Source organism: Hirundo rustica, assembly GCF_015227805.2.
Source record: "Hirundo rustica isolate bHirRus1 chromosome 1 unlocalized genomic scaffold, bHirRus1.pri.v3 SUPER_1_unloc_3, whole genome shotgun sequence".
NCBI classification, from domain to species: domain Eukaryota; kingdom Metazoa; phylum Chordata; class Aves; order Passeriformes; family Hirundinidae; genus Hirundo; species Hirundo rustica.
In genome coordinates this window covers 13109-39759 of record NW_026690166.1, presented here as the reverse complement: position 1 = coordinate 39759, position 26651 = coordinate 13109, and the positions used below count along the sequence as shown (strand labels likewise).

General features: G+C 57.0%; 1 protein-coding gene across 1 annotated transcript in view; it reads left to right on the top strand.

Moving 5' to 3' along the window:
- The window catches only part of NBEAL2 (neurobeachin like 2), a 54221-nt gene that overhangs the window by 14983 nt on the left and 12587 nt on the right, over positions 1-26651 (top strand). Inside the window, exons 5-29 of the mRNA XM_040091443.1 lie at positions 923-1269; positions 1346-1428; positions 3260-3345; positions 4884-5169; positions 5238-5401; positions 7468-7569; positions 7699-7797; positions 8889-9460; positions 9568-9700; positions 9787-9906; positions 9993-10326; positions 10421-10503; positions 10590-10682; positions 10912-11083; positions 11488-11621; positions 11700-11859; positions 11933-12035; positions 13843-13996; positions 14084-14242; positions 15733-15892; positions 20090-20175; positions 21378-22019; positions 22551-22729; positions 22805-22964; positions 24756-24893. Coding sequence (XP_039947377.1) covers positions 923-1269; positions 1346-1428; positions 3260-3345; positions 4884-5169; positions 5238-5401; positions 7468-7569; positions 7699-7797; positions 8889-9460; positions 9568-9700; positions 9787-9906; positions 9993-10326; positions 10421-10503; positions 10590-10682; positions 10912-11083; positions 11488-11621; positions 11700-11859; positions 11933-12035; positions 13843-13996; positions 14084-14242; positions 15733-15892; positions 20090-20175; positions 21378-22019; positions 22551-22729; positions 22805-22964; positions 24756-24893 — 4749 coding nt within the window. The remainder of the gene's footprint in view (positions 1-922; positions 1270-1345; positions 1429-3259; positions 3346-4883; positions 5170-5237; positions 5402-7467; positions 7570-7698; positions 7798-8888; positions 9461-9567; positions 9701-9786; positions 9907-9992; positions 10327-10420; positions 10504-10589; positions 10683-10911; positions 11084-11487; positions 11622-11699; positions 11860-11932; positions 12036-13842; positions 13997-14083; positions 14243-15732; positions 15893-20089; positions 20176-21377; positions 22020-22550; positions 22730-22804; positions 22965-24755; positions 24894-26651) is intronic.

Sequence of the window (26651 nt, the reverse complement as noted above, 5' to 3'; positions counted from 1 at the left end):
GGTCATGGGAGCAGGCACAGGAATGGTCACGGGAATGGGAGCAGGAATGGGGATGGGAGCAGTCATGGAAATGGGAATGGACACAGGAATGGGAATGGGAGCAGGAATGGGGATGGGAACCGGGACAGTCATGGGAATGGGAACGGTCATGGGAACAGTCATGGAAATGGGAATGGGTGGGGCCTGATTGGCTGGGGAGGGGCTCAGCACTGATTGGTCACTGAGTCCATACGTTATGTGAATCTGGGCCCTGATTGGTCGGGAGCCCTACGGGTTGTGCTGTGCTGGTATTTGATTGGTCTGTGAGTCCACAGGTTGTGGGACTGAGTTCTGATTGGCCAGCGTCTCTATAGGTTGTGTGATTCTGGATGCGGATTGGTTAGGGAATCCAGAGGTTGTGCTGCTCTGGGATCTGATTGGTCAGCACAACCATGGGCTGTGTGATTCTGGATTCTGATTGGTTGAGAGCTCTACAGGCTGTGCTGCTCTAGGATTTGATTGGCCAACAGGACTCTGGGTTGTGTGATTCTGGATGCCGATTGGTCCGTGAGTCCACAGCTTGTGTGATTCTTGATGTTGATTGGTTGAGAGCAGTACCGGTTGTGTTGCTCTGTAATTTGATTGTTTCGTGACTCCACAGCTTGTGCTACTCTAGTGCTGATTGGCCAAGAGCTTTGTGGTGCCAGGTGCTGATTGGTCAGTGCAGCTCTCAGTTCTGATTGGTCAGCAGCCCTACAGTTGTGTGGCTCTGGCTGCTGATTGGTCAGCGCATCCCAGCTTGTTCTGCTCTGGGCTCTGATTGGTTGATTGATTGATTGATTGATGATCCCATTCTCCCCCAAAAGCGGAGTTTTTCCCCCCAAAAAAAACTCATCCCATTTTCCGGAGCGTGTCGGGGATTAAAGCTCGGCTCTCCCGGCAGCTGCGGAGCATCCCGGGGGACGAGCAGAGCCGGGCACAGCTGGAGAAGGGGACACAGCTGGAGAAGGGGACACAGCGGGAAAATGGAACACAGCTGGAGAAGGGGACACAGCTGGAGAAGGGGACACAGCGGGAAAATGGAACACAGCTGGAGAAGGGGACACAGCTGGAGAGCCGGGAGAATGGGGCACAGCTGGAAAATGGGACACGGCCGGAGAAGGGGACACGGCCGGAGAGCCAGGCACAGCTGGAAAACCGGGCACAGCTGGAAAACGGGATGCTCCACGCCCTGCACCTCTGCGAGTGCTTCCTCGACCCCTACCAGACCTGGCGTCGGCAGCTGAGCGGGTGAGGGACGCCCCCGAGATCCCAAAATCCCTCCCCCATCCCGGATTTCCGCCCCCCCTCACCCCTCTCTTTCCAGGGAATCCGTCAGCGCCCAGGAGAAGAGCAAATACAAGTTCGCCCCCGCCCCGCTGCCCCCTGAGTTCGGTGCCTTCTTCCAAGGTAAAAGCGGGATTTGGGAAAGGGGAAGGTCGGTGTGGGATCTGTAAGTGTGGAGGGTGGGATCAGGGAATGTTTATAGGATCCCATGGAGGGATTCAGGGGTAGGTATTGATCCAAGGATCAAAAAGGATCCCACACCTGCTCCGGGTTATCCCACACTTATCCCACAGATCTGGGATCCCACACCTGCTCCGGGTTATCCCGTGCTTATCCCACAGATCTGGGATCCCACACCTGCTCCGGGTTATCCCATGCTTATCCCACAGATCTGGGATCCCACACCTGCTCCGGGTTATCCCGTGCTTATCCCACAGATCTGGGATCCCACAACTGCTCCAGGTTATCCCGTGCTTATCCCACAGATATGGGATCCCACACCTGCTCCGGGTTATCCCGTGTTTATCCCACAGATCTGGGATCCCACACCTGCTCCAGGTTATCCCGTACCTATCCCACAGATCTGGGATCCCACACCTGCTCCAGGTTATCCCGTGCTTATCCCAGAGATCTGGGATCCCACACCTGCTCCAGGTTATCCCGTGCTTATCCCAGAGATCTGGGATCCCACACCTGCTCCAGGTTATCCCGTGCTTATCCCACAGATATGGGATCCCACACCTGCTCCGGGTTATCCCGTGCTTATCCCACAGATCTGGGATCCCACACCTGCTCCAGGTTATCCCGTGCTTATCCCACAGATATGGGATCCCACACCTGCTCCAGGTTATCCCGTACCTATCCCACAGATAATGGGATCCCACACCTGCTCCGGGTTATCCTGTGCTTATCCCACAGATCTGGGATCCCACACCTGCTCCAGGTTATCCCGTGCTTATCCCACAGATATGGGATCCCTCACCTGCTCCAGGTTATCCCGTGCTTATCCCAGAGATCTGGGATCCCACACCTGCTCCAGGTTATCCCGTGCTTATCCCACAGATCTGGGATCCCACACCTGCTCCAGGTTATCCCGTACCTATCCCACAGATCTGGGATCCCACACCTGCTCCGGGTTATCCCGTGCTTATCCCACAGATCTGGGATCCCACACCTGCTCCAGGTTATCCCGTACCTATCCCACAGATCTGGGATCCCACACCTGCTCCGGGTTATCCCGTGCTTATCCCACAGATCTGGGATCCCACACCTGCTCCAGGTTATCCCGTACCTGTCCCACAGATATGGGATCCCACACCTGCTCCAGGTTATCCCGTGTTTATCCCACAGATCTGGGATCCCACACCTGCTCCTGTTATCCTGTACTTGTTTAAGGGTTATTATAGGATTCCAGGACAAATGTAGGATCCTGTTCCAGGTTTATCCTACACCTGCCCCAGGAATTTAGGATCCCGCAGCAGCTCCCATGTCCTGGGAAGAGGAGCAGGAGCCCAAAGCAGGAATTAAGCCCAGCAGGGACCCACAGAAATTAACCCAAAGGGGAATTTTTCACAGGGAAGCCCCAAAAATCCCCTTTTAGAGGCAGCGCCGTTACAAAAATCCCCTAAAACTCCATCCCGTAAATCCCCAGCTGACCCCGAGTTCGGCAGAAATCCCCTTTTTGGGGGAAAAATCCCCTTTTGGGGGGACAAATCCCCATTCTTGGCACAGCCAGAGCTGGAAAACCTGGAGCATCCTCATCCTCTCCATCACCGGCACCCCTGTGGGGTGGGTTTGATTGGAAAGGAGATTTTTCCCTATTTTTTGAGGTGGAAAAAGGATTTTTCCCTGTATTTAGCTAGAAAAGGGCCTTTTTCTGTTGTTGTGGGTTTGAGGGGGTGTTTTTTTTGCTGTTTGCTCCTCTGATGAAATCTTCCCTTCCTCATCCTCACAGAGAGTTTCCAAGCTGGGAAGCAGCTCCCGGAAACGATCCAGCTCCGGATTATCCATCTTTTTGGAGCCATCCTCTCCGGATCCAAGGTACCCTCGGGAATCGGCTGGGGAGGAGTCGAGCTCCTCACTCCAGGGATAAACCCCAAAGTTTTATCCATTCCAAGGCTGGAATTAAACCACTGAATTTTTCCAAGGCTTTTAAAAACCCTGTTTAACGTTCCAGCCTTAAAATCGGTGGGATCCGCTCATAAATGTTAAATTAAGTGATTAAATTGAAGAATTAAATTAAGGAAATTAAAATAAAATAAAATGAAACAAAAAAACATTTAAATTAAATAAATGTATCTATTCTTTTAAAAAATTAAAATTAATTAAGATTACTTAAATAGTTTATTAAATTAAGAATTAAACTATGAAATAAAACAATTAAAATAATAATGCAAAACTAAATAATTAATAAATAAATAATAAAAATAAATAAAATATAATAAAAAACTAAATAAAATAATTAAATAAAGTAATAAATACTCGACTAAAATAAATAATAAAATAAAGCAAAATATGTAAATTGTTGAAATAAATTATTAAATTATTGAATTAAAATGTTTTTAAATTATTGGATAATTGAATATAATGGTTAAATCAAATTAGTTAATTGAATTATATTCTTGAACTGTTCAATCGAATTGTTTAAATTAACTAAATAATTAAGTCATGGGAAGCTTTCAAACTGAAGCTGCTCCTTCCCTTCCAGTTCACCTCTGGGCTGGGAGCTGGAAAATCCTTGGATTTACAATTTGGAGCCGAAATCATCTTTGATTTCCACAGCGATTAAAAAAAAAAAAAGTTATAATAATAATCCACTTAATTAATAACCCCAAAATTGGGCTTGGAATCAATTCACCACCCAAATCCGCAGCGCCGGAGCTCTCGGGGTCGATAAACACCGGGATCAATACTGGGGTCGATAAACACCGGGATTGATAAACACCGGGATTGATACCGGGCTCGATAAACACCGGGATCAATACCGGGATCAATAAACACCATGATCGATACCGGGATCGATACCGGGCTCGATAAACACCATGCTCAATGCCAGGGTCGATAAACACCGGGATTGATAAACACCAGGATCGATACCGGGGTCAATAAACACCGGAATCGATACCAGGGTTGATAAACACCATGATCCATACCGAGGTCGATAAACACCATGATCCATACCGGCAGTTGATAAACACCATGATCCATACCGGGGTCGATAAACACCGGGATCGATACCGGGGTCGATAAACACCGGGATCGATACCGGGGTTGATAAACACCATGATCCATACCGGGATCGATAAATACCATGATCCATACCGGGGTTGATAAACACCGGGATCGATACCGGGGTCGATAAACACCAGGATCCATACCGGGGTTGATAAACACCGGGATCGATACCGGGGTTGATAAACACCAGGATCCATACCGGGCTCGATAAACACCGGGATCGATACTGGGATCGATAAACACCGGGATCGATACCGGGCTCGATAAACACCGGGATCGATACCTGGCTCGATTCCTGTCGCCACGGGCGGCGGAATTCCCGAGCGTTCCCCAAAATCCCGCAGCCCAACGCGCTCCAGGCCATCACCCCGGCGGCGCTGGAGGCGCTCCTGGGGGTTCTCCAGCGGGGCGGCAGCGGCGCTCCCCCGTCCCCGGCGCTGCTGGAGGCCGCGCTGCGCTCCGTGGTGGCCGCCGTCCACGTCCTGCACGGCTCCAGCCCCGGCGCCGGCCCCGTGTCCCTGCGGAGCCTCCTGGACGGATACTTCAGGGTGCTCAACTCCGACCTCCCCGCGGCGTCTCTGGCTCCCGAGGCGGCCGGCGGCCTCATCGCCCTGCGGGTGCTCATGTTGGGTAGGTTGGGAGCGGCGCCGGGGACTGGGGATGCGGGGACGGGGCTGAGCCGGGCTCTCTGTCCGCAGACGCCATCCCGGCCATGCTGAACTGCCAGGACCGGCCGGTGCTCCAGGCCGTGTTCCTCAGCAACAACTGCTTCGAGCACATCATCCGCCTGCTCCAGAACAGCAAGGTGCGTGGCAGCACCTCCCTGTGCCCGGCCTCATCCCCGTCCTCGTTCCCCGTCCTCGTTCCCCGTCCTCGTTCCCGTCCTCGTTCCCGTCCTCGTTCCCCATCCTCATTCCCCATCCTCGTTCCCCATCCTCATTCCCCATCCTCGTTCCCCATCCTCATTCCTCATCCTCGTTCCCCGTCCTCGTTCCCCATCCTCATTCCCCGTCCTCATTCCTCATGCTCGTTCCTCATCCTCGTTCCCCGTCCACGTTCCCCATCCTCATCCCCCATCCTCATTCCCCGTCCTCATTCCTCATGCTCGTTCCTCATCCTCATTCCCGTCCTCGTTCCCCATCCTCGTTCCCCATCCTCATTCTCCATCCTCATTCCCATCCTCATCCCCGTCCTCGTTCCCCGTCCTCGTTCCCCATCCTCGTTCCCCTCCTCATCCCCATCCTTATCCCTGTCCTCATCCCCGTTTTCATCCTCATCCTCATCCTCATCCTCATCCTCATCCTCATCCCCGTTTTCATCCTCATCCTCATCCCCATCCTCGTTTCCATCCTCACCCTTCCTGATGCTAAACAATCCTGAGATTGGGTGACATCAAGTTTGGACACCTTCATCTCCTTCCTTGCCATTTCCTTGCCATTTCCTTGCCATTTCCTTGCCATTTCCTTCCCATTTCCTCTTTAAGTGACCCTGGGACAGGCATTTTGCCCTTGGTGACACCAGGGTTGGGCATCTCCATCTCCATCCTCACCAATCCCAGCTCTAAATTATCATGGGACACGGTGGCGTGTCCCTTTTGGTGACACCAGGGTTGGGCATCTCCATCCCTTTCTCCATCATCTCCATCCTCACCATTCCCAGCTCTAAATGATCGTGGGACAGAGTGGCATTTCCCTTTTGGTGACACCAGGGTTGGGCATCTCCATCTCCACCATCATCTCCATCCTCACCTTTCCCAGCTCTAAATTGTCATGGGACATGATGGGGTGTCCTTTTTGGTGACATCAGGGTTGGGTATCTCCATCCTCACCTCTCCCAGCTCTAAATGATCATGGGACAGGGTGGCATTTCCCTTTTGGTGACACCAGGGTTGGGCATCTCCATCCCTTTCTCCATCATCTCCATCCTCACCATTCCCAGCTCTAAATGATTGTGGGACAGAGTGGCATTTCCCTTTTGGTGACATCACGGTTGGGTATCTCCATCATCTCCATCTCCACCCTCACCTTTCCCTAAATGATTGTGGGGCAGGGTGGCGTGTCCCTTTTGGTGACACCAGGATTGGGTATCCCCTCCCCATCTCCATCATCTCCATCCTCACCTTTCCCAGCTCTAAATTATCATGGGACATGATGGTGTGTCCTTTTTGGTGACATCAGGGTTGGGTATCTCCATGTCCATCCTCACCAATCCCAGCTCTAAATTATCATGGGACACGGTGGTGTGTCCCTTTTGGTAACACCATGGTTGGGCATCTCCATCTCCACCATCTCCATCTCCATCCTCACCTTTCTCTAAATGATCATGGGACAGGGTGGCATTTCCCTCTTGGTGACACCAGGGTTGGGCACCTCCATCCCCATCTCCATCTCCATCCTCACCTCTCCCACCTCTAAATGATCATGGGACATGGTGGCATTTCCCTTTTGGTGACACCAGGGTTGGGCATCTCCATCTCCATCCTCACCTCTCCCAGCTCTAAATGATTGTGGGACAGGGTGGCGTGTCCCTTTTGGTGACACAAGGGTTGGGCATCTCCATCATCTCCATCATCTCCATCATCTCCATCTCCATCCTCACCTTTCCTAGCTCTAAATGATCATGGGACAGGGTGGCATTTCCCTTTTGGTGACACCAGGGTTGGGCTCCTCCATCCCCATCCCCATCCTCACCATTCCTGGCTCTGAACGATCCTGGGACCCATCCCTGGGGTGGGTGGGGACCCTCCAGAAGCGCTTCCCCGTGTCCCACGCCCGCCCCGTTGTCCCGCAGCTCTACCTTGGCGGCTCTCGGGAGGCGGCCGACGCCGGGCGCGAGGCTCCCGCGCGGAACGGGGACGGAATCCCGCAGGTACCGTCCCCCCCGTGACCCGACCGCCGCCCGTGTCCCCTCGTCCCCGCCTCCCAGCAGCTCCCCGTGTCCCCGCAGGTCAGCGCCGGCGGCTCCGACGCCATCGCCGTGCACGCCCTCGGGGTGCTCGCGGCCATCATGAGCAACTCGCCCTCGGCCAAGGTGGGCGGGGGGCGTCCCCTGAAGGGGGGGGGGACGCGCCCCAAAAACAGAGGGATTTGGGTGTTTTCGCGGGGGCTGAGGCGGCCTCAGCCCGAGGAGGGGCTCAGCTGCTGTCCCCCGTGCCTCCAGGAGGTGTTCAAGGAGCGCATCGGCTACGCTCACCTCTACGAGGTGCTGAGGAGCCAGGGCCAGCCCACGCAGCGTCTGCTCCAGGAGCTCCTCAACATGGTGAGCGTCCCCACTTCTCCCGACGCTGGGAAAAGCTCTGGGTTCCTGTGGATCTCGAGCCCCGCCGTCCTCTCCGCTCCGCTGGTTCCTCAGCGGCTTCCTCCCCGAGGGGTCCTCTTGGGCTTGGAGTTGCGCTTGGGTTTGGGAGTTTTTGAGCCCTTTTGGAGGTGGAGCTGCTCGCTCCGGTGCTGCTGGACACGGGAGGGACTCCAAGGTGCTTCGTGCGTGAGGGTCTCCGAGATCCTTGGTTCCCGGAGGCCTCCAAGGCAATGCACAGGGATTCTCAGTGCTCCAAGATTCTGGATGCACAAGGATCTTCAGAACTCTTGGTGCATGAGGGGCCTCCGAGATCCTTGATGCATGGAGGTCTTCCAAGATGCTTGGGGTCCCCGAAATCCTGGATGCGCAGTGTCTCCAAAACCATTAATCCACAAGGATCTCCAAGATCCTTGATGCATGGAGTTCTCCAAGAAGCCTGGGGTCCCCGAAATCCTGGATGCACAGTGTCTCCGAAACCATTAATCCATGAGAATCTCCAAGATCCTTAATCCATGAGGATCTCCAAGATCCTTAATCCACGAGGATATCCAAGATCCTTGATGCATGGATGTCTCCAAGATGCTTGGGGTCCCCAAAATCCTGGATGCACAGTGACTCCAAAACCATTAATCCACGAGGATCTCCAAGATCCTTAATCCTCGAGGATCTCCAAGATCCTTGATGCATGGATGTCTCCAAGATGCTTGGGGTCCAGTGTCTCTAAAACCATTAATCCACGAGGATCTCCAAGATCCTTAATCCACAAGGATCTCCAAGATCCTTGATGCATGGAGGTACCCAAGATCCTCGATGCATGGAGTCTCCAGAATCCTCCATGCGCAGGATCTCCGAAAGGATTGATGTGTAAAGGTCTCCAAGATCTTTAATCCGTGAGGGTCTCCAAGACCCTTGATGCCTGGGGTCTCCAAATCCCGGGTGCCTGGGAATCTCCAAGGTTCTGGTCTGCACAAGGTCTCTGCCGCCAGCCCAGGGATGGATCCAGCCCTCTCCAAGCGCTGGATCTGCACCGACCCCGTCTCGTGTCCCCGCAGGCAGTGGAGGGTGACCACAGCTCCTTCCCGGTGCCCGCCATCCGCAACGAGCAGCCCCTGCTGATCCTGCTGGCCTGGCTGCCGGCGCTGGAATGCCGGGATCTCCAGGTGTTCCTGTCGGCCCGGCTGCGGCGGCTCTGCGACGCCTCCCTGCCCAGCCGCCTCACCTGCGTCGAGGCGGGCATGGTGGGCTCGCTGCTGGGCGCCCTGGCCGCCGAGCCGGCTCTTCCCGGCGCCTGCTCCCAGAACCTGCTGGAGCTGCTGCGCTCCCTGGGCAGCCTGTCCATCCGGCCCGGCGAGCTGCGGCAGCTCCTGCGGCTGCTGCGGCGGGAGCGGGGCCGGGGGCCGCACCCCTACGCGGCTCCGGTCATCCGGGCGCTGTCGGGCATGGCCAGGGGCGAGGGATCCCCGCGGGCGCTGCAGAGCTTCGACCTGAGCCCCGGCATGGCCGGAATCATGGTGCCCACCGTGCAGAAGTGGCCCGGCGGCGCCTTCGCCTTCCACGCCTGGCTGTGCCTGAGCCAGGAGGAGCCGGAGCCGCCGGCGAGGCCCAAGAGGAGGCAGCTCTACAGGTGACGCTCGCCGGGGAAGGGGCGGCACCGCCGTCCCCAACCGTGGGGTTTTTTTTTTTTTCCCACGTTTGTTTTTTTTCTTTTTCCCCCACGGTTTTCTCCACCAGCTTCTTCACGGCGGGCGGGACGGGCTTCGAGGCGTTCTTCACCGCGGGCGGCGTGCTGGTGGTGGCCGTGTGCACCAAGAAGGACTACATGACCGTGGCGCTGCCGGAGTTTGCCTTCAACGACTCGGCTTGGGTGGGGATCTCGTCCCTTTGTCCCTTGTCCCCGTCGGGGACACCACGGCACCCTGACGTCCCTCTCCGTCCCCTCCGTCCCCCCAGCACTGCGTCGACATCGTCCACGTCGCCGGCCGCCGGCCCTTCGGCCAGAACGTCGTCAGCATCTACGCCGACGGGCAGCTGCGGAAAACGGCGCAGCTCCGCTTCCCATCCCTGCACGAGGTTTGGGGGGGATCCTCCCGGCGCCCGCCCCGCGCCCCTCCGCGCGGCCTCGCCGCCGGCTGAGCGCCGTCCCTTCTCCCCGCCAGTCCTTCACCTCCTGCTGCATCGGCTCCGCGGGTCACCGCACCACCACCACCGCCGCCACAGCCGCCGCCGGCCACCCGCCGGCGTCCCACGGGCCGGAGCTGCTCTTCCCGCAGCACCCGGTGCTGGCACGCTCCCAGTCCGTCCCCGCCACCCTCGGTCCCCACTCCTGGACCCCCGCGCAGCTGCCCACGGAGGGGGTGGTGGCCACCATGGCGGCGGGAAGCCAGGACACGGAGTGGGGCAGCCCCACCTCGCTGGAGGGTCACCTGGGCTCCGTGGCCATCTTCTGCGAGGCCCTGCAGCAGGCGCAGGTCAAGGCTCTCTTCTGTGCGGGTACGTCGGGGTGGCGCAGGGAGGATGTTCCCCCGGGGGCGGTGGCCGGGATCTCCTGCTCCGTGTCCCAGCTCACCCCGGTGCTGTCCCCCAGGCCCGAATGTCACATCCCCGTTCACGCTGGAGGGCGACCTGGTGGAGCTCGGCAGTAAGCTCCTGCTGTACTACACGCCCCAGGTGAGGAGAGCCGCCCCGCGCTGGGGACAGGGACAGCAGGGACGTGTCCAGGAGCACCGGGGTGCTCCCAGGGTGTTCTCTTCCAGGCCTGCAGGAACAACATCTGCTTGGACCTCTCTCCCGGGCACGGCTTGGACGGCAGGCTGACGGGACACAAGGTGGTCAACTGGGACATCAAGGTAGGCTGGGGACAGGGTGACCTGTCCACCCCATGGCCTGGGGACAGGACCCCCTGGACCCTGCGGGGACTCTGCCCGTGCTGTTGGATCCACCATCTGTCCAGGGTGGGCACCGCGGGCGGTGCAGGGGAGCAGGTGACTTTTGGGGGGACCCCAGGTGCCACCAACCTCCTCCAGGCTGCTGTCACCACCCAGCAGAGCCTCTCCCCTCCCTCCCTCCCTGCCCCAGGACGTGGTGAACTGCGTGGGTGGGATGGGAGTGCTCCTGCCCCTGCTCGAGCAAGTGGTGTCCAAGACGGAGGAGCCCGAGGACGAGCAGGAGGCCAACGACCTGGTGGGGCCGGAGCTGACGTCCTCCAGGAACGCCCAGGGCATGCTCATCCCGCTGGGAAAGTCCTCAGGTGAGGAGCTCAGGGCGCGGGAAGCAGGAGCTGTCCCTCTTGGGTGGCTGGAGGTGACCACGGAGGCGTTCCTGGACCTGTCCACCACCACGGGCAGGAGGAGATTTCACCTGAGCCTCCAGGAGTTACGGGGTGACGGAGGAACCTCTCGGGATGTTGTTACGACCCAGCTGGTCACAAGCAAAGTTCTGGGGAGCTGAGGGTGGCTCCGGGAATGGTTGGAACGCGTCTTCTCCCCATGCCCAGCTGCTCATTCCCAAGCTCAAAGCAGCGAGGGGCTTCCACCTCCTTAAATCCGGAGAAAACAGGAGAACGGGTGAAAATCTGGGAGAGACGACAGCGTTGGGAGTTCCAGGAAGGGCTTAGGTTGTTCCCAGGGCTCACAGGTGCCCGGTGCCCTGCAGAGAGCCGGCTGGAGAGGAACAGCGTGGCCGCCTTCCTGCTGCTGCTGAAGAACTTCCTGCGGAACCACGCCGTGAACCAGGAGAGCCTGGTGCAGTGCCACGGGCCGGCCGTCATCGGAGCGCTGCTGCACAAGGTGCGCCGGAGGCTCCCGAGATCCCCCTTCCCACGGGCGCCCGGCCGCTCCCGAGCGTCACCCCGTCACCCGTGGCAGGTCCCCGGCACGCTGCTGGACATGAGCGTCCTGATGGCCTCGCAGATCCTCATGGAGCAGGTGGCTTCCGAGGGCAGCGGGCTCCTGCTGCACCTCCTCTACCAGCACCTCCTCTTCGACTTCCGCATCTGGAGCAACTGCGACTTCGCCGTGCGCTTAGGTGGGAGCCGGGAGCGCCGCGGAGCGTCGGTCCGGCGCGGCCCCGCCGGGGTCCTGACGGCTTCTGCCCGCAGGTCACATCCAGTACCTGGCCAGCGTGGTCAAGGACCACAAGCAGCGCGTCCGCAGGAAGTACGGGGTGCAGTTCGTCCTGGACTCCATCCGGACCTACTACGGGTGAGCTGCGGGGCCGGGATCCTGGAATGCCGGCGGAAGGGGGGTTCCACGCGGGGCTGGAATCTTGGAGCTCATGGGGGATTCCTCATGGGGCTGGAATCCTGGAGCTGTGGGGCTGGAATCCTGGAATGCTGGCGGAGGGGGTTCCACACGGGGCTGGAATCCTGGAGCTGTGGGGCTGGAATCCTGGAATGCTGGCGGGGGATTCCACATGGGGCTAGAATCCTGGAGCTGCAGGGGTTCCACGCGGGGCTGGAATCCTGGAGCTGCGGGAGTTCCACGCGGGGCTGGAATCCTGGAGCTGCAGGGCTGGAATCCTGGAATGCTATCGGGGGATTCCACACGGGGCTGGAATCCTGGAGCTGTGGGACTGGAATCCTGGAATGCTGGCAGGGGATTCCACGCGGGGCTGGAATCCTGGAGCTGCGGGGCTGGAATCCTGGTGCTGCAGGGCTGGAATCCTGGAATGCTATCGGGGGATTCCACACGGGGCTGGAATCCTGGAGGGGTGGGGCTGGAATCCTGGAATGCTATTGGGGGATTCCACGCGGGGCTGGAATCCTGGAGCTGCGGGGCTGGAATCCTGGAATGCTATCGGGGGATTCCACGTGGGGCTGGAATCCTGGAATGCTGGCGGAGGGGGTTCCACACGGGGCTGGAATCCTGGAGCTGCGGGGCTGGAATCCTGGAATGCTATCGGGGGATTCCACGTGGGGCTGGAATCCTGGAGCTGTGGGGCTGGAATCCTGGAATGCTGGCGGGGGATTCCACACGGGGCTGGAATCCTGGAGCTGCAGGGCTGGAATCCTGGAATGCCATCGGGGGATTCCACGTGGGGCTGGAATCCTGGAGCTGTGGGGCTGGAGTCCTGGAGTTGCAGGGGGTTCCACGTGGGGCTGGAATCCTGGAATGCTGGTAGGGGATTCCACACGGGGCTGGAATCCTGGAGTTGCAGGGCTGGAATCCTGAAATGCTATCGGGGGATTCCACACAGGGCTGGAATCCTGGAGTTGCAGGGGGTTCCACGTGGGGCTGGAATCCTGGAATGCTGGTAGGGGATTCCACACAGGGCTGGAATCCTGGAGTTGCAGGGGGTTCCACGTGGGGCTGGAATCCTGGAATGCTGGTAGGGGATTCCACATGGGGCTGGAATCCTGGAGCTGCAGGGGCTCCATGCGGGGCTGGAATCCTGGAATGCTGGCAGGGAGTTCCACACAGGGCTGGAATCCTGGAATACTGGCGGGGGGTTCCACGTGGGGCTGGAATCCTGGAGCTGTGGGGCTGGAATCCTGGAGCTGCAGGGCCGGAATCCTGGAATGCTGGTGGGAGGTTCCCCATGGGGCTGGAATCCTGGAATGTTGGCGGGGGATTCCACGTGGGGCTCTAATCCTGGAGCTGCAGGGCTGGAATCCTGCAGCTGCAGGAGGTTCCATGCGGGGTTGGAATCCTTGGGCTGCAGGGATTCCACACGGGGCTGGAATCCTGGAATGCTGGCAGGGGGTTCCATGCGGGGCTGGAATCCTGGAATGCCGGCAGGGTGGGCTTCACCCCTGGGTGCTGTGGCTTGGCTAAACCCCGTTTCTGTGGGATAATATCCCTCCTCCCAGAGCACGGGAGCGTTGCGTGTGGGGTGGGGGCGGTGCACCCTGCCCTATCCTCAAGCTCCAAAATCTGGCAACGCCCCGACCCGAACGCGCGGAGCGTGCCGAGGGGCCGAAGATCCCCGGAGCTCCTCAGGCTTCGGCGCTGGGATTTGGGAAGGGCGGCGAGGGACGCGTCCCCACCCCGCGCCCTGTCTGTCGCTCAGCACCTCCAGGGAGAAGACGGCGGCCGCCGAGGACATCAGGACGGTGCAGACGTCCCTCTTCGGCCTGGTGAAGGATTTCTTCTGCAGGAGCTTCTCCGGCGAGGAGATGCAGAGCTTGCTGAACTACCTGGCCGGGGCACAGGACGAGCAGCAGGTGCGTCCCCAAACCCCCTCGGCAAGGCCGTGGGCTGGGGACGGGAGGCTGGGAGCGCCGTGGGCAGCCCGTCCCCGTGTCCCGCAGGTGTGCGGGGCGCTGGAGGTGATCCACAGCCTGCTGAAGGGCTCGCCGGCCCAGGAGCAGCTCTTCGCCTTCCTCTTCGAGCCGGGCCACGTGGAGCTGCTCTTCTCCCTGCTGGTGCAGAGGAAGTTCTCGGATGAAGTGAGGGAAAGGGTCTTCAAGGTAGGGCGGTGTTGTGGTTTCAGGCAGATTTTTGTGATCGGGGCGCACAAAGCAATCACATGGAGACGAGAGGTTTGCAGGGCAGAGAGTTCCTCCAAGAGAGCCAAGGCCGAGAGACTCTCTGCCTGTTTATTTCTTACTTTTTATACATTTGTGGCTCTGGCTGTGGATTGGCTTCTGGAGTTTTCACCTCCCAGCCAAATGGCCAGACCAGCTGTCAGTTACAATTGTTTTCAGGTTAGAAATATGCAAACAAAAGACAGGGAATGAAAAACGAAGGATTTGTTTCTGTTACATCTGTGAGAAAAAGCAGAAACTGCTCCTAATATTGTACAGCAGCTAAAAAGTCTGACTCAATTTTATGAACAATCAAAAGGCTTTAAAAAAACTCAGAAAAACCAGGGTGACAGATTTTGGGAGAAAACCCTCCCACGGGGCCCCCCCGTCCCCTTCCCCAAGCAGTTTGGGAAAAAAATTCCTCAGAGAGAAGCGGAGAAAACCTGTTTATGAAACAGGCAAAGCACTCCCAGCACAACACCCGATGGCAAGAGCTTCGTGCCGCTTACGGAGGGAGAACAAAGTTAAAAAAGAGAAAGTCTCCTCTTGAAGATAGTCACTGTGCTCCATTGGGAGAAAAGGAGATGTGCAGGGCTGCTCTTGGTGGGGTGGGTCCCCTGTGGAGGCCCCCGGTGCTTCCCCAGGTCCTTAGTCCGGAGAGGTTGGAACAGTTCCGAGGAGAGGGGAAAAAAAGGGAAGAAAAAAAAGAGAAAAAAAAGCTTCAGCTATTCTACAGCGTCTAACTTCGCTAACTAACTGCCGGGGACAAAAAAACAAGAGAGCTTCTTTAATCCTGCAGTGTTCCGACTCCCCCTCTTCAAGGTCACTCCGAGGAGCAGAGTTCTCCTGGGATAAAACAAACGGCGCTTCCCCTCCCTTGCACCCAATAAACGATTGGGGGATACACAGTCACCCCAGGACACAAACTTAAAAAGAGAAAGTCTCCTCTTGAAGATAGTCACTGTGTTCCGCCGCTCCGTCTCCGCTGGCGCTGGGAGAAAAGGAGATGTGCAGGGCTGCTCTTGGTGGGGTGGGTCCCCTGTGGAGGCCCCCGGTGCTTCCCCAGGTCCTTAGTCCGGAGAGGGTGGAACAGTTCTGAGGAGAGGGCAAAAAAAAGGAGAAAAAAAAAAAAAAGAGAAAAAAACCTTTCCGCTATTCTACAGCGTCCAACTACACTAGCACTAAACTAACTAACTAACTCCCTGGGGAAAAAAAACAACAGAGCTTCTTTAATCCTGCCGTGTTCCAACTCCCCTGCTTCAAGGTCACTCCGAGGAGCAGAGTTCTCCTGGGATAAAACAAACGGCGCTTCCCCTCCCCTTTGCACCCAATAGACGATTGGGGGTACACAGTCACCCCAGGACAGGCGGGGTCCCCAGCGTCCCCGGCGCGGGTGTCACGGCCGGCTGGGCTCCTCTCGCTTGTCCCACCAGGTCCTCTACAAGATGCTCAAGTACGAGAAGGTCCCCGAGCGCAGCAAGAGCCGCCTGAAGCTGAAGGACGTCGGCTACCACGGGCTCATCTCCTACCTGAGCGACGTTCCCGGCTCCGTGCTGCTCTTCCGCTGCCTGTCGGAGCAGGTCCTGGGGGCAGGTACGGCATGCCAAAAGAACCGTCGCGATCGCGTACCAAAGAACCGTCGCGACCGCGTGCCAAAGAACCGTCGCGATCGCGTGCCAAAATAACCATCGCGATCGCGTGCCAACGAACCATCACGATCGCGTGCCAAAAGAACCGTCACGACCGCGTGCCAAAAGAACCGTCGCGATCGCGTGCCAAAAGAACCGTCGCGATCGCGTGCCAAAGAACCATCACGATTGCATGCCCAAAGAACCGTCGCGATCACGTGCCAAAGAACCGTCGTGACCGCGTGCCAAAAGAACCGTCGCGATCGCGTTCCAGCGCACCATCGCGACCGCGTGCCAATGAACCGTCGCGTCCACGTGCCAAAGAACCGTCGCGATCGCGTGCCAAAGAACCGTCGCGATCGCGTGCCAAAGAACCGTCGCGATCGTGTGCCAAAGAACCGTCGCGACCGCGTGCCAAAAGAACCGTCGTGATCGCGTGCCAAAAGAACCGTCGCGATCGCGTGCCAAAGAACCGTCGTGATCGCGTGCCAAAAGAACCGTCGCGATCGCGTGCCAAAAGAACCGTCGCGATCGCGTGCCAAAAGAACCGTCGCGATCGCGTGCCAAAAGAACCGTCGCGATCGCGTGCCAAAGAACCGTCGCGATTGCGTGCCAAAAGAACCGTCGCAATCGCGTGCCAAAGAACCGTCGCGATCGCGTGCCAAAAGAACCGTCGCGATCGCGTGCCAAAAGAACCATCGCGATCGTGTGCCGAAAGAACCGTCGCGATCGCGTGCCAAAGAACCGTCGCGATCGCGTGCCAAAAGAACCGTCACGATCGCGTGCCAAAAGAACCGTCGCGATCGCGTGCCAAAAGAACCGTCGCGATCGCGTGCCAAAGAACCGTCGCGATCGCGTGCCAAAAGAACCGTCGCGATCGCGTGCCAAAAGAACCGTCGCGATCGCGTGCCAAAAGAACCGTCGCGATCGCGTGCCAAAAGAACCGTCGCGATCGCGTGCCGAAAGAACTGTCGCGACTTAGTGCCAAAGAACCGTCGCGACCGGGTGCCAAAAGAACCGTCGCGATCGCGTGCCGAAAGAACCATCGCGATCGCGTGCCAAAAGAACGGTCGCGATTGCGTGCCAAAAGAACCGTCGCGATCGCGTGCCAAAAGAACCGTTGCGACCGCGTGCCAAAGAACCGTCGTGATTGCGTGCCAAAAGAACCGTCGCGATCGCGTGCCAGCGCACCATCGCGACCGCGTGCCAAAAGAACCGTCGCGATCGCGTGCCAAAGAACCGTCGCGATCGCGTGCCAAAAGAACCGTCGCGACCGCGTGCCAAAAGAACCGTCGCGACCGCGTGCCAAAGAACCGTCGCGATCGCGTGCCAAAAGAACCGTCGCGATCGCGTGCCAAAAGAACCGTCGCGATTGCGTGCCAAAAGAACCGTCGCGATCGTGTGCCAAAAGAACCGTCGCGATCGCGTGCCAAAGAACCGTCGCGATCGCGTGCCAAAGAACCATCGCGATCGCGTGCCAAAAGAACCATCACGATCGCGTGCCAAAGAACCGTCGCGACCGCGTGCCAAAGAACCGTCGCGATCGCGTGCCAATGAACCGTCGCGATCACGTGCCAAAAGAACCGTCGCGATCGCGTGCCAAAAGAACCGTCGCGATCGCGTGCCAAAAGAACCGTCGCGACCGCGTGCCAAAAGAACCGTCGTGTCCGCGTGCCAAAAGAACCGTCGCGATCGCGTGCCAAAGAACCATCGCGTCCGCGTGCCAAAAGAACCATCGCGATTGCATGCCAAAAGAACCGTCGCGATCGTGTGCCAAAAGAACCGTCGTGTCCACGTGTCAAAAGAACCGTCGCGACCGCGTGCCAAAAGAACCGTCACGATCGCGTGCCAAAAGAACCGTCGCGATCGCGTGCCAAAAGAACGGTCGCGATTGCGTGCCAAAAGAACCGTCGCGATCGCGTGCCAAAGAACCGTCGCGATCGCGTGCCAAAAGAACCGTCGCGATCGCGTGCCGAAGAACCGTCGCGATCGCGTGCCAAAGAACCGTCGCGATCGCGTGCCAAAGAACCGTCGCGATCGTGTGCCAAAGAACCGTCGCGATCGCGTGCCGAAGAACCGTCGCGATCGCGTGCCAAAAGAACCGTCACGATCGCGTGCCAAAGAGCCGTCGCGATCGCGTGCCAAAGAACCGTCGCGATCGCGTGCCAAAGAACCGTCGCGATCGCGTGCCAAAGAACCGTCGCGGTCGCGTGCCAAAGAACCGTCGCGATCGCGTGCCAAAAGAACGGTCGCGATCGCGTGCCAAAAGAACCGTCGCGATCGCGTGCCAAAGAACCGTCGCGATCGTGCGCCAAAAGAACCGTCGCGACCGCGTGCCAAAAGAACCGTCGCGATCGCGTGCCAAAGAACCGTCACGATCGCGTGCCAAAGAACCGTCGCGATCACGTGCCAAAGAACGGTCGCGATCGCGTGCCAAAGAACGGTCACAATCACGTGCCAAAGAACCGTCGCGATCGCGTGCCAAAGAACCGTCACGATCACGTGCCAAAAGAACCGTCGCGATCGAGTGCCAAAAGAACCGTCGCGACCGCGTGCCAAAGAACCGTCGCGACCGCGTGCCAAAGAAACGTCGCGATCGCGTGCCAATGAACCGTCGCGATCGCGTGCCAAAAGAACCGTCGCGATCGCGTGCCAAAAGAACCGTCGCGACCGCGTGCCAAAAGAACCGTCGTGTCCGCGTGCCAAAAGAACGGTCGCGATCGCGTGCCAAAGAACCATCGCGTCCGCGTGCCAAAAGAACCATCGCGATTGCATGCCAAAAGAACCGTCGCGATCGCGTGCCAAAAGAACCGTCGTGTCCACGTGTCAAAAGAACCGTCGCGACCGCGTGCCAAAAGAACCGTCACGATCGCGTGCCAAAAGAACCGTCGCGATCGCGTGCCAAAAGAACCATCACGATCGCGTGCCAAAAGAACCGTCGCGATCGCGTGCCAAAGAACCGTCGCGATCGCGTGCCAAAAGAACCGTCGCGATCGCGTGCCGAAGAACCGTCGCGATCGCGTGCCAAAGAACCGTCGCGATCGCGTGCCAAAGAACCGTCGCGATCGTGTGCCAAAGAACCGTCGCGATCGCGTGCCGAAGAACCGTCGCGATCGCGTGCCAAAAGAACCGTCACGATCGCGTGCCAAAGAACCGTCGCGACCGCGTGCCAAAGAACCGTCGCGATCACGTGCCAAAGAACCGTCGCGATCGCGTGCCAAAAGAACCGTCGCGATCGAGTGCCAAAAGAACCGTCGCGATCGCGTGCCAAAGAACCGTCACGATCACGTGCCAAAGAACCGTCGCGATCGCGTGCCAAAGAACCGTCACGATCACGTGCCAAAAGAACCGTCGCGATCACGTGCCAAAAGAACCGTCGCGATCGCGTGCCAAAGAACCGTCGCGATCGCGTGCCAAAAGAACCGTCGCGATCGCGTGCCAAAGAACCGTCGCGATCGCGTGCCAAAAGAACCGTCGCGATCGCGTGCCAAAGAACCGTCGCGATCGTGTGCCAAAGAACCGTCGCGATCGCGTGCCAAAAGAACCGTCGCGATCGCGTGCCAAAGAACCGTCGCGATCGCGTGCCAAAAGAACCGTCGCGATCGCGTGCCAAAGAACCGTCGCGATCGCGTGCCAAAAGAACCGTCGCGATCGCGTGCCAAAGAACCGTCGCGACCGCGTGCCATAAGAACCGTCACGATCGAGTGCCAAAAGAACCGTCGCGACCGCGTGCCAAAGAACCGTCGCGACCGCGTGCCAAAAGAACGGTCGCGACCGCGTGCCAAAAGAACGGTCGCGATCGCGTGCCAAAAGAACCGTCGCGACCGCGTGCCAAAGAACCGTCGCGACCGCGTGCCAAAAGAACCGTCGCGACCGCGTGCCAAAGAACCGTCGCGATCGCGTGCCAAAGAACCGTCGCGACCGCGTGCCAAAGAACCGTCGCGATCGCGTGCCAAAAGAACGGTCGCGATCGCGTGCCAAAAGAACCGTCGCGATCGCGTGCCAAAGAACCGTCGCGACCGCGTGCCAAAGAACCGTCGCGATCGCGTGCCAGGGGCGCTGCCGGCTTCCCGCCGGGATGGGCCGGGATGGGGCTCGGGTGGCTTTTGGGGACAGCGGGGAGATTCCCACCGCTCTCCCTGCTGGCTCTCCTCGTCCACAGACCCTCCCAACTACAAGGACCTGGTGGCCGTGGTGTCCCTGTCCCACCGGGCTGAGCTGAGCATCCGACTCGACATCTGCCGCAAGGTGAGCGGGGCTGGGCGTGGCGGGAGGTGACAGAGGTGACCCAATGGGAGGAGACAGAGGTGGCACGATGGGAGGAGACAGAGGTGGCACAGCAGGAAGTGACAGAGGTGGCACGATGGGAGGTGACAGAGGTGGCATGGCAGGAGGTGACAGAGGTGGCACAGTGGGAGGTGACAGTGGTGGCACGATGGGAGGTGACAGTGGTGACACAGCAGGAAGTGACAGAGGTGGCACGATGGGGGGTGACAGTGGTGGCACTGCAGAAAGTGACAGAGGTGGCACAGTGGGAGGTGACAGTGGTGACCCAATGAGAGGTGACAGAGGTGGCCCAGCGGGAGGTGACAGAGGTGACTCAATGGGAGGTGACAGAGGTGACCCAATGGGAGGTGACAGTGGTGGCACAGCGGGAGGTGACAGAGATGGCACAGCGGGAGGTGACAGAGGTGGCACAGCAGGAAGTGGCCCAGTGAGAGGTGACAGTGGTGGCACAGTGGGAGGTGACAGTGGTGACCCAGCAGGAAGTGACAGAGGTGGCACAGCGGGAGGTGACAGAGATGGCACGATGGTAGGTGACAGAGGTGGCACAGCAGGAGGTGACAGTGGTGGCACAGCGGCAGGTGACACAACAGGAGGTGACAGAGGTGACACCCCCGTGCTGAGCTCCATGGACACCCAGCCGTGCCCAAAAAGTGGTGGCCGTGGGGATGGTGGTGACACGGATCTGCCAGCATGGAAGTGGTGCAGCTCCAGCAACCCCTGATGGGTTTGGAGGATCTGGGGTGCTCCTGTTGCTGGGATGGGTCCATCCGTCAAGAGCTGGGGCAGCAGCAGCCAATGTCCTTCCTCCTCCTTTTCCTCCTCCTCCTTTTCCTCCTCCTCCTCCTTTTCCTCCTCCTCCTCCTTCTCCTCCTCCTTTTCCTCCTCCTCCTTTTCCTCCTCTTCCTTTTCCTCCTCCTCCTTTTCCTCCTCATCCTTTCCTCCTCCTCCTTTTCCTCCTCCTCCTTTTCCTCCTTTTCCTCCTTTTCCTCCTCTTCTCCTCCTTCTCCTCCTTCTCTTACTTCTCTCTTCCTTCTCTCTTCCTTCTCTCCTCCTTCTCTCCTCCTTTTCCTCCTCCTTTTCCTCCTCCTTGTCCTCCTCCTTTTCCTCCTCCTTGTCCTCCTCCTTCTCTCCACCTTTTCCTCCTCCTTCTCCTCCCGCTGCAGCTCTTCCACCTGATCTACGCGCAGCAGGACCTGGTGAAGCAGCTGGCCCGGTTGGCGGGCTGGCAGGACACGCTCACCAAGCTCTACGTGAAGGAATCCCGCGAGTGCCGCCGGCGCAGCCCGGAGCCTCGGCGCCTCTCCGAGCCCTCGGGCAAGGACAGGCTGAGCCCTGCTCCCGCCGACCTGCCGGAGCTCGACGTCTTCCTCCCGCTGGGCTACGAGCCCTCGGACCAGGAGCTCTCCGAGGGCTTCTCCGACCACTCCGTCTCCCCGAGCGGCCGCGCCAAGTCCTTCCGCTGCTACAACTTCAAGTCCTTCGACTCCTCGGACCGCGCCAGCCGCTCGTCCTCCAACCCCGGCGACGGGGCCGCCTTCGACGGCGTCTACCACCCGCTGTCCCCCTTCTCCACCTCGCCCTTCGACCTGGGGCTGGACCTGGCCAGCACCAGCTCGGCGGCCACGGCCGAGAGCGGCGCCCAGACCCCGGCCAGCGTCCCCGGCACGCCCTCGCCCCTGGAGAGCTTCAAGCCCTTCCCGGGAATGCGAGCGCGCAAGAGCTCCAGCCTGTCCAACGTCCTGGACGAGAGCAGCTGCCAGGACGCGCTGCCCAGCGACGACGTCTCCAACACCAGCAACCCCCAGGTGAGCCCCCCCCGAAACCCCGACGCCCGCCGTGGCGGGGCACCGCCGGCGCTGTTACCCTGTTTTTTTCTGAGGTTTTTTTTTATTAGCCTTTTGAATTTCACAAATGGAGTCGGATCTTTTAGTTACTGTGGAATATTAGAGCGGTTTTCTACCTTTTCCCGCAGGCGTAACGTAAACAAATCCTTTGTTTTTCATTCTCTGTCCTTTGTTTATTTTTCGCTTTTTATACATTTGTGGGTCCGGCAGAAGGTTGGCTTTTTGGGGTTTCCACCCCTCAGCCTCAGTGGCCAGACCAGCTGTCAGTTACAATTGTTTTCAGGTTAGAAACATGCAAACAAAGGACAGAGAATGAAAAACAAAGGATTTGTTTACTTTACATCTGCGGGGAAAAAGGCAGAAAACCGCTCTAACATTCCGCAGTAACCAAAAGATCCGACTCCATTCGTGAAATTCAAAAGGCTAACAAAAAAACTCAGAAAAACCAGGGTAACACCAGGCGCCTCTCACCTCCTTCCCCCCCGCCGGCAGCAAACCCCCGAGGAGGAGCTGTGCAACCTCCTGACCAACATCATCTTCTCGGTGACGTGGCGCGGCGTCGAGGGCTGGGACGAGGCGGCCTGGAGGGAGCGCGGCCAGGTCTTCTCGGTGCTCACCAAGCTGGGCGCCGCCTGCGAGCTGGTGCGGCCCCCGGACGAGATCAAGCGCAGGTGAGGCCCGGCCGCGGGTCCCGAGGGCGGGTCCCGAGGGAAGGGCGCGCTCCGGAGCTCCCGCTGTCCCCGCAGCCTGCTGGAGATGATGCTGGAGTCGGCGCTGACGGATCTGCGGGAGGCGGGCGCGGCGGCGCTGCCGGGGCTCACCCACAACGCGCTCAGGCTGCTGCGGCTGCTCCAGGATTTCCTCTTCTCCGAGGGGCACGGCAACCAGGCGCTGTGGAGCGAGAAGGTGGACGGGAGGGAGCGGGGGGGTGTTCCTGATCCCGAACCCCGGCTCTGCCGATCCCTCGTGGTGACCTTGGCCCTAAACCCAGCCCCGCCTGCAGAGCCTGAATGTAACCTCAGATTTAGTCCTAGACTGAAATCAAAGCCTAATCCCAACCTTGGGAACTAACCTCAGCCTCCATCCTAGATTGAAATCAAAGCCTAATCCTCATTTTAGATAAGGCAGAGGTTACTCCCTGTTATCTTAAATCAAACCACAATCCTAATCCTTAAACCTTAATCCTAAACTTTAATCTCAAACCCTTACCGTAAATACAACTCTTCGTCCTCTAAACCCTGAGCCTAAAGCCTAAGATTAACTCATAAACTCTAAACTTAACTGTACCTCCTAAACCACGATCCTAAACCTTAACCCCACATCTTTGTCATGAAGCCCAACCCTCAAACCCAATCTTAACCCTAACTCTTTCTCGACCCTGACTCTTTCCTAAACCTAAACCCTAACCTTGACTCCCAGCCTGCAATCCCACTGCACTTCCAACATCCTAATCCTAAACCTTTGTCCTAAAGCTCAACCCTCAAACCTTAACTGTAACTCTTAAACCTAAACCCTAACCTTGATTTGCAGCCTGTAATCCCACTGCACTTCCTACATCCTAATCCTTTGTCCTAAAACTCAGCCCTCAAACCTAACCTTAACTGTATGTCTTAAACATAAACCTAAACCCTTGACTCCCAGCCTGTAGTCTCACTGCACTTCCTGCATCCTAATCCTAAACCTTTGCCCTAAAGCTCAACCCTCAAACCTAATCTTAGCTGTAACTCTTAAACCTAAACCCTTGACTCCCAGCCTGTAATCTCACTGCACTTCCAACATCCTAAACCTCTGTCCTGAAGCTCAACCCTTAAACCTTACCTTAACTGTAACTCTTAAACCTAAACCCTTGACTCCCAGCCTGTAATCCCACTGCACTTCCAACATCCTAATCCTAAACCTTTGTCCTAAAGCTCAACCCTCAAACCTAATGTTAACTGTAACTCTTAAACCTAAACCCTTGACTCGCAGCCTGAAATCCCACTGCACTTCCTACACCCTAATCCTAAACCTTTGCCCTAAAGCTCAACCCTCAAACCTAATCTTAGCTGTAACTCTTAAACCTAAACCCTAAACCCTTCATTCCCAGCCTGTAATCCCACTGCACTTCCTGCATCCTAATCCTAAACCTTTGTCCTAAAGCTCAGCCCTCAAACCTAACCTTAAGTGTAACTCTTAAACCTAAACCCTAACTTCAACTCCCAGCCTGTAATCCCACTGCACTTCTTACATCCTAATCCTAAACCTTTGTCCTAAAGCTCAGCCCTCAAACCTAAACCCTTGACTCACTGCACTTCCTACATCCTAATCCTAAACCTTTGTCCTAAAACTCAACCCTCAGACCTATTTTAATGTAACTCTTAAACCTAAACCCTTGATTCCCAGCCTGTAGTCTCACTGCACTTCCAACATCCTTATCCTAAAACTTTGTCCTAAAGCTCTACCCTAACCTCAGCTGTAACTCTTAAACCTAAACCCTTGACTCACTGCACTTCCTACATCCTAATCCTAAACCTTTGTCCTAAATCTCAACCCTAACTCCAACCCTCTACCCCAGCCCTAATCCTGACCCCAGACCCTTCTCCCCATCCCCAACCTCGCGCCAAACCCTGACCGGTTCGTCACGCGCCGGGCTCCACCCTGACCCCAAACCCGACCCCGAGGAGTTTTAGGGATCCCCACTGACGGTGTCGCCCCCAGATCTACGAGGGGGTCAGCGGCCTGCTGGACAAGCTGGGCGCGTGGCACCGCCCGGCCGACGGCGCCCCGGAGCTGAAGGAGATGGCGCAGACGGGGCTGCGGGTGCTCCTGGGCTACATCCTGCTGCAGGACCCCCAGGTGGGCCGGATTGTCCTGAAAAAAATCCCAAATCCCACCCCAAAAACCCCAAATCTGTCAGTCAGGAGCTCCCGGAGTTCTCTGCGCAGCTCAGCCAAATTGAACTCTTTAAAAATCCTTAAAAAAACCCTTTAAAAATCCCAAATCCAACCCCAAAAACCCCAAATCCGTCAGTCAGGAGCTCCTGGAGTTCTCTGCGCAGCTCGGGCGCCTTTAACTCTTTAAAAAAAAAATCCTGAACTCGACCCCAAAAATCCCAAATCCGTCAGTCAGGAGCTCCCGGAGTTCTCTGCGCAGCTCAGCCAAATTGAACTCTTTAAAAATCCTTAAAAAAAACCTTTAAAAATCCCAAATCCAACCCCAAAAACCCCAAATCCGTCAGTCAGGAGCTCCCGGAGTTCTCTGCGCAGCTCGGGCGCCTTTAACTCTTTAAAAAAAAAATCCTGAACTCGACCCCAAAAATCCCAAATCCATCCCTGAGGAGCTCGCAGAGTTCTCAGTGCAGCTCAGCCAAATTGAACTCTTTAAAAATCCTTAAAAAAAAACCTTTAAAAATCCCAAATCCCACCCCCAAAACCCCAAATCCGTCAGTCAGGAGCTCCCAGTGTTCTCTGCGCAGCTTGGGCGCCTTTAACTCTTTAAAAAAAAAAATCCTGAACTCGACCCCAAAAATCCCAAATCCGTCCCTGAGGAGATCCCAGGTACCTCAGGCACTTTTAACTCTTTCCCCTCCTCCTAAAAAAGTCCTAAAAAAATCCTAAAATTCCCAAATCCATCCCCGAGGAGATCCCGGAGTTCTCGGTGCAGCTCAGCCCAATTGAACTCTTAAAAAATCCTGAAAAATCCCAAATTCAAGTCCAAAAATCCCAAATCCATCAGTCAGGAGCTCCCAGTGTTCTCTGTGCAGCTCAGGCACCTTTAACTCTTTAAAAAAAAATCCTAAATTCGACCCCAAAATTCCCAAATCCAAGCCCAAAAATCCCAATCCGTCAGTCAGGACCTCCCGGAGTTCTCTGTGCGGTTCAGCCAAATTGAAGTCTTTAAAAATCCTTAAAAAAAAAACTTTAAAAATCCTAAATCCACCCCCAAAAATCCCAAATCCATCCCTGAGGAGATGCCAGGTACCTCAGGCACCTTTAACTCTTTCCCCTCCTCCTAAAAAATCCTAAATCCAACCCCAAAAATCCCAAATCCATCCCTGAGGAGATCCCGGAGTTCTCTGTGCAGCTCAGCCAAATGGAACTCTTTAAAAATCCTTAAAAAAACCCTTTAGAAATCCCAAATCCAACCCCAAAAATCCCAAATCTGTCCCCGAGGAGATCCCGGAGTCCTCTGCACAGCTCAGCCAAATTTAGCTCTTTAAAAATCCTGAAAAATCCTTAAAAAAAAAAACTTTAAGAATCCTAAATCCACCCCCAAAAATCCCAAATCCGTCCCTGAGGAGATCCCAGGTACCTCAGGCACCTTTAACTCTTTTAAAAAAATCCTAAATTCGACCCCAAAATTCCCAAATCCAACCCCTAAATTCCCAAATCCATCCCCCGGGGAGATCCCGGAGCCCCTTTGTCCCCTTGACTTATTAAAGAAAATATGAGTATTGATCTATTATCGATACCCAACTGTGACGGACAAAAACTCTCTGACAGTTTAAAGTTAGAAAGTTTATGTTTATTTTTAAGTGCGAGATAGCTCCCAAATTCACACCGCAATTTACAGGTGATCGCAGAGCCCTTTTATTTACAAAAGCATTGAATGCCC